The sequence below is a fragment of the Melitaea cinxia genome, chromosome 25 (assembly GCF_905220565.1).
Source record: "Melitaea cinxia chromosome 25, ilMelCinx1.1, whole genome shotgun sequence".
NCBI lineage: Eukaryota > Metazoa > Arthropoda > Insecta > Lepidoptera > Nymphalidae > Melitaea > Melitaea cinxia.
The window spans coordinates 5,485,836-5,496,634 of record NC_059418.1 but is presented as its reverse complement, the minus strand read 5'-3'; the positions used below and the strand labels follow the sequence as shown (position 1 = coordinate 5,496,634).

General features: G+C 34.2%; 1 protein-coding gene across 1 annotated transcript; it reads right to left on the bottom strand.

Annotated features, from left to right (window-relative positions):
* Positions 1-383: 383 nt before the first annotated feature.
* On the bottom strand, positions 384-10,251 carry LOC123666047. The gene is made up of 7 exons (XM_045600254.1): positions 10,230-10,251; positions 8,568-8,792; positions 6,359-6,507; positions 4,620-4,776; positions 2,498-2,647; positions 1,748-1,868; positions 384-600 (listed from the first exon to the last, which is right to left on the bottom strand). The coding sequence occupies exons 1-7, from the start codon at positions 10,249-10,251 to the stop codon at positions 435-437; spliced, it is 990 nt and encodes a 329-aa protein (XP_045456210.1). The 3' UTR covers positions 384-434.
* Between the last annotated feature and the right edge of the window lie 548 nt (positions 10,252-10,799).

The window sequence follows — 10,799 nt, the reverse complement described above, 5'->3', positions numbered from 1 at the left end:
TTCGATGGGCTACAAGGCAGAAGACGTTTTCTGTAAGGAGGGTAGTTTAATCAAAACAATGTTGGTTTTAATTGTAATATTTTTTAATTATTTTCTTGTGAATATTAAATTTGAAGCGGAAATGAAAAAAGTGATAGTATTGTGAAGATAATTCTTGAGAGTAAAGAAATTGACTTCTCTTCAGGAGGAATAAGCTTGCAGATGCCCTGCAACTGTGTCAAGGGCTACCCTACTACGTAAAACGGCCTCTTCATTATGGAAAATATATTTTTAACACATCCAGTCCGCAAAATAATCAAAATATATCTTTAGAAGATATTCCAAAAAGGTTAATATACAATTAAATAAAAAAAAAAAAAAAAAAAATTAAAAATAAAACCTAATAATCATACAAAACACCTTTATTATCAACTTTAACACAAATAACATATAAGTCAATCATCATCAGCTTCGATATGTATTTTATTTGATTTAATTTTATGGAATATTTGGAATAAGTCAGAAGTTGGCAAAATGGCGCCTTTAGCCGCCCAACACTGTAACGTTTTCGCTATATCTTCGCTCTTTAACTGAATCGTCAATTTCATTTTCATATTGAATCTGAAAAAAAAAATGATACCTTGATTAATATTTAATACTAGCAGATGTTTTAGTTACGTCCGAACTGTCAAACGCCTAAAGTTCAAATATTCGTTACTTGTTTTGGAAATATTCCAATTTTCTGCATAATTTTCTTAATTTATTGTACTTTTTTTGGTTACCTCAAACTTTTTACCGGGATTGGTGCGTGTCATGTGGTCACACTACTTTTTGAGTAATTTTTGATAACGCGAATTTACTTGACTATTTTTCGTCTACTTGCGTTGTATTACTTGTCGGTGTAATTGGAGTCGGTTTTTTTCGTTTGCGAGCATCATCATCATCATTACAGCCTATACAGTCCACTGCTGGACATAGGCCTCCACAAGTTCATGCCAAAAATAACGTGAACTCATGTGTTTTGCCCATGTCACCACGCTGTGCAGGCGGGTTGGTGACCGCAGGGCAGGCTTTGTCGCACCGAAGACGCTGCTGCCCGTCTTCGGTTGTGTATTTCAAAGCCAGCAGTTGGATGGTTATCCCGCCGTCGGTCGGCTTTTTAAGTTCCAAGGTGGTAGTGGAACTGTGTTATCCCTTAGTCGCCTCTTACCACACCTACGGGAAGAGAGAGGGTGGCTATATTCTTTGGTACCGTAGCCACACAGTAGTACAGTTTGCGAGCATACACAATTATATATTATAATATATAGCTTATAGATGTAAAATTTCCTAACTTTGACTGTAGGAAGTAATTCTAAATTCTCACTAAGTTGCAGAGTCTCGATCATCGGCGTAGGGTAGCTCGTCTGTCGGTGTTCTACAGAATATATTTCGGTGAGTGTGCGAAGGAATTACACGATCTAATTCCCCCAACAACCTTCCGCCATCGGGACACTAGACGCGGTCGATCGTTCCATCCTTATGTCATCGATACGCCACCTACGCGCACAAAACGCTTTGGCACTACTTTCCTGATGCGCACAGCTAAGGAAGAGTTTCCCGAACGATACAATCTGGGTGCCTTCAAGGCCAGAGTGAATAGGCTGTTATTAGGCAGGCATGCTCCACCTTCGACCGCATCGTCACTTAACATCAGGTGAGATTGTGGTCAAATGCCTGCCTATTTGTCATAAAAAAAAAAAAACTTAATTTTAGATAGTTTACTAACTTTTCCGGAGCAAAGAACTCCTTCTCCGCTGTCACCGTCAATTTAGCAAGTTGTGGTGGGTCTGGACCCAAAATTTGGCTGGCATACTCTTGATCCATTTTCCTGCCAGTGTAGTCAATACCTATTTAAGAAAACCGTGCGATTAATGATAGACCCGTAAACATAACACAAATGTTTAGTGACAATTTTACTGAATCTACTCTTCACAATTACATATTACTTAGACAGGTAGAGCAAGTATTTGAAACATTTCTTTGTCAAAACCAAAAATAACTTCATTCAAATAGACTTCACAAGCAAATTCGAATCGTCATTTTTTTTTTGACGCGACAACATCTAATAAATCAATGAACGCCGGCTGCACGAAGAAGTATGACTCATTGTAGCGTTACGCTCATTGTACGCTTGCGTCGCATCTATCTCTCTTCCACTCGATTGGCCTATGCGTACGAGGAGATTTTTTGTTATGACGTTGTCACGTTAAACTATCGTCCGTAAACCAACTTTACAGACAACCAATTTTATTTTATTTTTTAATAAATAAACGCCTTCGGCTCATGGTCTATCTCCAGGTCTATCTCCTCAATTTTACAAATTAATTATTTACTGTTGAAAGTGAAGCTACCACCGATTCTGAATGTAGATTCTGTCGAGAAGAATCGGCAAGAAATTTTCAGCAAAAAAATTGTAATATTTTGCATGAAATAGTGAACTTTTAATGTCTTCAAAGTATAAATAGTATAATTATACCGTTCCTCACAGCGACTGGCATTATATTGTATTCAGGAAGATTGGCAAGGAAGTCTGGATGTTCGTTGTGATTTGTATTATGTATCCGGAGTAGGGAGTTTATATCCCGACCGTTAAGACTTGCATCTTCGTACTTTTTATAGCCTAATCCTGTAATCAAATAAAATTTAAGTCAGTAAGACAAAAACTGTATCCTACAACCATACAAACAAAGTTTTAAATGGTTATTTTAAAGAATATAATTTTATTAGTCTTGAATAAATTACGCTTCAGCCACTGTAATATCCCACTAATGGGCATAGGCCTCTTTCCCCATGTAGGAGAAGGATCAGAGTTCGATCCACCACGCTGCTCCAACGCGGGTTGGCAGATATATTGACTTGAATAAATTAAATATGGTTAATACGAAGCCACAAACCAATTTGTAATATAGATACTGCTAAAGAGAATAAACAAGAAACACCGCACTAGCTCTTAAAAAAAAAACTGCTGTAACTTTGATTTTTTTTTTTTTGGTTTCGAAATCACGCACTCAACGAAAAAAAAATATATGTGATATTTCATTACAACCCCCTCGCATAGATCAAGTAAAAAAAGGTAGATAACGCACCTAGAACAGAAAACTGAAGCCACTTTTTTAAAGATGTGTGAGTGAGTGAAGTGTTGACACCTTTTAAAAAAAGTCCCTAAAATTTTTATTAAGCAATTAATTTAATATAGGTAAAATGGGTATGTGAAAATAAAAACCTTTTTATAGTTTTAAATAAATTTAATAAAAATAAAACAAAAAATCGGTAGAATAATAAAAAAATATATTCGTAAGATAATCGTATGAATGGACACTTCCTATCCCCTCTGTTTATCTCTTTTCAGTTTTGCAGTCGGTTTTTTTTAACTATTTTTCTTAAACCTAGATTCCTTTATGTTGTATAAGTTTTTTAAATTTTTGTCGCTTAGAACTCAGAGTCATCGTCATTGTTTGCATTTTACTAATATAATGTAGTCTTATGTTCAAATATTTTTCAATCACTAATCGTATTAAATTGACTTTATGCGCATGGCCAGCATAATCGTGGTCATTTTCTCAGTCTTACAGCCGCTACCCATTCACCTCTTATTAAAATATTCGTTGGAAACCTAAAACCATGAAATTTGATAGTAAAATATGGGTACCTAGTTTACTCAAAAATTGTAAAAAGTTAAAACATAAAACAAACGAGTTAATAATTCATAAATATATTTTGATTTTTTTATTTTCAATTTATGTAACATAAAATAACACGAGAAAAAAAAACAATAACTATGTCTACTTTTTACTTAATTATTTTTCTGATTGCGTACAATTTACTTACCCACATTTTGGGGTATTGAAAAAAAGAACTACTGGCAACACTCCCGTGGTACGTCATTTCGTGACATTGAAATTATAAGTTCCGAATAACCTCAATATTATTTTGGAATAACAATAAATTTAAAGTTTTATATGTACTTACGTGTGAAACGATATTCCTTCAGATTTTTTGTTTACTTTGGTATTGTTTTTGCACCATTTAATCACACAAGACGGCATTTTATAAGCAAAGTTACTGTATGAAGCCTCGTGACATACTAACGAAAATGAGCGTAGTTTGATGCATATGTGTGCGTGAGCGCGTGTATTTACTTGAAGGAGTCGAGTTTTATGGCTTCACAAACAATAAAGGCCGCGCATTATCTACTTTTTTTTTCTATATCTATGCCCCCTCGTGATTGTCCCCCCTTTCCAGCCTCACGTTCACGAGCCAAATTAATGTACGACCCCTAAATATTTTACAATAAAAAAGTGTGTGTGTCAGCTCCGACGCACGACTGGAGTTCACTCCTTCAGATCGACTGTCTAAATAGGCACGAAAAAGGCTTACTAGTGTAAGAAAAAGATTAATACCATATCAAATATTAAATATACTTATCAAATAACGCCATCTATGGCAACCCTATTGGGTTCCGATAGATGGCGTTACGAGAAACGTAACGAGGTCATTCGTTCAGTAGATTTTACTATTCATATTTTTTTCATACCGGGGGGCCTTGTATGAAAATCGATTCTTAATTATAAGCTCCAAAAAATAATTCTTCCGCTAACCTTGCACACAAGCTCGGAGCAAACTGGAATGTAGAGAACTGACCAGTGCTACAGGTTCACCCGGAGGAGTCGCTACATACAAAACACTGCCTTGCCTTATATCAGATACCATCTGTATGCTTATGTAGATTAAATCACCTAGCTTCACTGTTTGTACCTGAAAAATTATTAAATGTGTGGATAATGCTATTCGATAGATAACGGTATCCATCAAATAAAAATTAATGATACATTATTCTATTTTACCATCAAAATCCACTATATGAAATATTTCTATTTGTAGTTGTTCTTTATCAATTAATGAGAAAGAAAATGGCATATTCTACATCCTACGTTAAAGTACTAATTGTAACTTATGTGCAGGATAAGTTTATTCACAACCAGTATCATACGGAATAGCCAAAATAGCTGATTAAATTTAACTAACTAGCTGATTTAGTTGACTAAATTTTTTCACCAAGAATATAAAATGCGATGTAATGTATTCTCTCATTCTTTATACATTCATGCTTTTTTTTCTGTATCACACATTTCCATTTCATTGAGTTTCAAATCACAATGATTCTAAAAATGGTTCATTACATTACAAAAATATGTCTAGACAAAGCTCGCCAGCAGGCCTAGCATGCGCGCCACGACAAAATTTTGTCTACCCCTTTTCTCGTATTATCTCTCTATGTCTACAGTAGCTAACATGCGTGCACGCGATACTCTTCTCGTTACGTCAATCATTAAATTAGAATAAATAAGAGAAGAGATAATCATTAAATTTTAGTGATCTGTGATATTTATCTCTACGGAAGCTAACATGACATCGTAATTTTGTCGAATTTTGTCGTTTTAGGAAGAGAAACTTCTCGTCTTCAATATTATCGACGAGAAAGACGATAAATAAAAAATAAATAAAACCGGGTGCCTATTTTTTGTATACCATGGCGTTTCCCTATTATAATTATATAATTTCGGTATACGAAGAGCGGGAAATGCGAAAAGTCGAGTGAAGTGTGCCATATAATGACACAAAAAACGTATTTGCGCCCTGTTGCTTCTTATTCTAAATAATAATAATAATAATACTTTATTTCAGACCAAAGTATAAGTCCATATTGGGTTAGTACAACAAGACAAGACAACATTCAGAATAAAAAACAAAACAAAATTATATTAAAAAAATCAATAACTAAAAATAAAATTAAATAGAATAAAAGTAAAATCAATAATCAAAAAAAAAATTCAAAAATTCAAAAAATTTTAAAAATTAAAAAAAAAAAAAAAAAATAACAATGCGTGATAGAATTACAATTATCTAATGTGCGACAAGATATAAAGCACAACACGAGCATATTGTTTTACATATATAATTAAATTCATTTACTTACGCCGTTTTATTTTCCATATTAGATTTTTTAAATTAGATATACAATTTTTATCTTAGCCAAAAGGCCGAGAACATTGTTAAATAAAACATGTGTCACTCGTTTGAAATTGGTCAATAACCTTGTAAATTCAACTTTACGACATAAGAAATAAGAATGATATTCAGTTGTGATTATGGTTGATAATGTTTCTCTACTCGACAAGGCGAAGTCTTCGGAAGAGAATTTTGTCTCTCGTAGTGCGCATGTTAGGGTAATCGAGAAAATACTCGATGTAGACATTATCTCTCTCTCTCGTCAAGAGATATCTCGTTGTATGCATGCTAGGCCGGCAGGTGAGCTAGTGTAAGGGTAAAGAATTACCTCTGGCGTCATAAACCTCTGATTCCTGGCTTCCCGTAGAGCCTGCACAACCCTATTCGGTATACGACTCGTCAGAACATTCACTGGTTCATCACATATCTGTTCTGAGAGCTTTACGACATGCCAAGTCCTGCGTTGTGTCGCTACCACTGAAAAATATAAAACAAATAACTTTAGTACATCTGGAATTAAGTTTAATAACGGGGTAATGGCAATATCCCACGGCTGGGCATAGGCCTCTTTCCCCAGGTAGGAGAAGGACCAGAGCTTAATCCACCACGCTGATCCAATGCGGTTTGACAGATATATTCCCTACTATGAGTAACGACCGCTAGTAAGTGTACATGATAACAACCAAGACCGACGGCTTAACGTGCTCACTGAGGCACGGTGGGCAGACCCACAAGGATTGCACAAACACCCCGACCACGGCAAACATCTGTATGGCCAATACAAATGTTTGTCATGTGCGGGGATCGAACTCGCAGTCGCCAGCTCAACAGCCACAAACCAGTGCTGTGACCGTTGCGCCAACACGTCATCAATAAATAATAGTCGTAATAAACATTTAAATAGATACAAATTTCTACTACATTCTACTACTTTTTTTTAATACAATTAGGTCGGAAAACGAGCGTACGGCTCACATGATAGTAAGCGATTACCGTAGCTTATAGACGTCTGCAACACCAGCCGGCCTAGCATGCATACAACGAGATATCTCTTGACGAGAGAGAAAGATAATGTCTACATCGAGTATTTTCTCGATTACCCTAACATGCGCACTACGAGAGACAAAATTCTCTTCCGAAGACTTCGCCTTGTCGAGTAGAGAAACATTATCAACCATAATCACAACTGAATATCATTCTTATTTCTTATGTCGTAAAGTTGAATTTACAAGGTTATTGACCAATTTCAAAGGAGTGACACATGTTTTATTTAAAAATGTTCTCGGCCTTTTGGCTAAGATAAAAATTGTATATCTAATTTAAAAAACTCTAATATGGAAAATAAAACGGCGTAAGTAAATGAATTTAATTATATATGTAAAACAATATGCTCGTGTTGTGCTTTATATCTTGTCGCACATTAGATAATTGTAATTCTATCACGCATTGTTTGTTTTTTTTTTTTTAATTTTTAAAATTTTTTGAATTTTTGAATTTTTTTTTGATTATTGATTTTACTTTTATTCTATTTAATTTTATTTTTAGTTATTGATTTTTTTAATATAATTTTGTTTTGTTTTTTATTCTGAATGTTGTCTTGTCTTGTTGTACTAACCCAATATGGAGATATACTTTGGTCTGAAATAAAGTATTATTATTATTATTATTTAGAATAAGAAGCAACAGGGCGCAAATACGTTTTTTGTGTCATTATATGGCACACTTCACTCGACTTTTCGCATTTCCCGCTCTTCGTATACCGAAATTATATAATTATAATAGGGAAACGCCATGGTATACAAAAAATAGGCACCCGGTTTTATTTATTTTTTATTTATCGTCTTTCTCGTCGATAATATTGAAGACGAGAAGTTTCTCTTCCTAAAACGACAAAATTCGACAAAATTACGATGTCATGTTAGCTTCCGTAGAGATAAATATCACAGATCACTAAAATTTAATGATTATCTCTTCTTGACGTAACGAGAAGAGTATCGCGTGCACGCATGTTAGCTACTGTAGACATAGAGAGATAATACGAGAAAAGGGGTCGACAAAATTTTGTCGTGGCGCGCATGCTAGGCCTGCTGAAGCATAGCAAGTGCCGACCCGATCCCCCATCCCCCCAGGAGCTCTGATTACCTTACTCACCAACAGGAACACAATACTGCTTGAAAACAGTATTATTTAGCTATGGTCTTCTGTAAGGTCGAGGTACTACCCAAGTCGGGCTGCTCCATATTTTGAGCAGGAAATTCCTTCTGTGCCCTACCAAGGTCGTAAGCGCACAGTCAGCATGACAGTAAACAGATACCATAGCCTTTGATCGCCTCAATGGCCACGAGTATTGCAAACGCATTGTCGAACCTAGCCACGACCCTCCTCGTGAGGTTTGGCTATCTTACCACAGAAACACAACGCTACTTAAAGACCTACGACTACCTAAGATCAGTAATATTTATCTGTCATCTCCTATAAGATTAAAAGTAATCGATATTTCCTACCATCCCCTAGCTCAATTATACATTCAAACTTACATTTCAACCTCAACCTCGAGACGATCTCCGCTATTTCCTCACTCGGTAGAGACTTGCCGATGTGTCTGCACAGAATCCTGGCGACACTCGCCGGAGCCATTGGTAGTCTCGCATTACGCACTGCACGAGACATCTCTCTCCATCTCACCCCAAACTCCGGTAGAACCGTCACACAGCAAACTTCTAGCGGCATCTTACTTATGATTAACTGTAGCTCATTTATCTCTGCAACAGAATTTTTTTATTTATACAACTGGGTCGGCAAACAAGTGTACCGCTTACCTGATTGTAAGCGATTACCGTAGCTTATAGACGCCTGCAACACCAGAAACATCATTAACGTATTGCGGGCTATACCCCTCCCCTCCCCCCTCTAGGCGCTCTGGTCACCTTACTGATCACAGGAACACAACGCTGCTTGAAAGCAGTATTAATTAGCTGTGATCTTCTATAAGATCGTGATACTTCTCCGATTGGGCTGCATCAGATTTTGAGCAGGATATTTCCTGCCATGCCCTACCTCAGTTAAATAAAATATTTGATTATAACATTTGTTTTATTTTATTTTTTATTTCTATATACATTTGCGCTGCAGTTTCACCCTTGTTTATTTGAGAAAAAAGTCACAGCCTATGCTAAAAACTATCCAACACAAAAATAATTTTTCAATTCAAACCAGCCGTTCCTGAGATTAATGCGATTAACTCTTTAGCTTTACAATATTAGTACTAATTAATTTGGGAAACTAACATTAACTATATATATTAATAAGATTTCCACAGATCTCCAAATATAACTAAGAATGTAATCTGGACCATATCAATCTAGTTATGTTGACCAAAGTATGAGAACAATAGAAGTAAATGTTTATCAGCGGAATAGGAGAATTCACGTTGTCTCGTGCTTTGGGAGCATGTAATTCTGTTTGGACGTGTCCATTGGAATTTTTAAATATTTTTTAAATAAATAGTTTTAGTTTAATTAATATAATATTTTTTAAAAAGCCCTTTGGCGCTCCCGTAAACTTATATATCTACTTTGTGTTAAAGTAAATAAGCGCGTAAAGAATTTGATCGTTTATTTTTATATATAAACAATATGCAAGAAAGCGTATTATCAAATAAATGTAATATAAAGAACAAGTACGTCTTCATATGCGTACATGTAGAAAATGGAGATATGGATATTATGTACAATCGAGGAGTGTAATTTATGGATAGGTTAGGGTTAATTTTTATTTTTTTTTTTTTTGTATAACGAAACTGTCGTTAAACGTTGTACTTTTTAAGTTAGATAGGTTAGGGTTATTTTTTTTTTTTTTTTTTTTTGTTAAACGAAACTGTCGTTAAACGTTGTACTTCTTAAGTTAGATAGGTTAGAGTTAAATTACACTCCTCGATTGTACATAATTACCCGGAGGTATAATAAAATAGCGTTTATTTATTATTCACAATTTGTACGATCAATTATTTCCACTATTGTTGCATTAAAAATAGTTATCAAAAAGTACAGTAGTTAAATCAGTGGTACTATTATTATAAAATAGCATATCAATAATGTGATTTACAACATTTTTTTAAGATCTGCTTTTAATATTACACACTTTTTTAAACTTTTAACATGTATTCGACTTATTTATTACGAAAACATAAAGCCACTTACTGTTTTTAGTATTCGTCTGCATTGTTGTACTATTTACGAATTATCTCCTTAAATTAAGTATTAACGCTCGCTAAAATAATGTGTATTATATTCATTAAATTATATTTTCTTTTACAATTTTACTCAAATACTCATAAATTCAGAACAGATACATAAAACCTTTTTTCCAAAACCGTTACTTGTTTGTTTTCAAACAAACTGTCAATTGACGTTTTGTTTAGTTTCGTTGTTTTAAAAAATGCCAAGACCGTTTAGTTATTACACCTGCCTAATCAAATATTTATTAATTCGTTTTGTTTTTTGTACAAAAATGGTAGAATTAGCCTATATAATTATAAGAAATTATTTATAGCGTAACACATTTAATTAATATTTTAATCTTGTATTGTTAAAATGTTATTATTGTACAGTTCTAAATTCACATTGTCGAAAACAAAAAAGTAAAAAAAAAACTTGAAAAACTGTATCAAAAAATATGACATATATCTAGTAATTAACAATTATTTTAACATTCAAGAGCTGAATAACTACTATATATTCCAAAAAGTTCCAATTTGTAAAATGTCTATA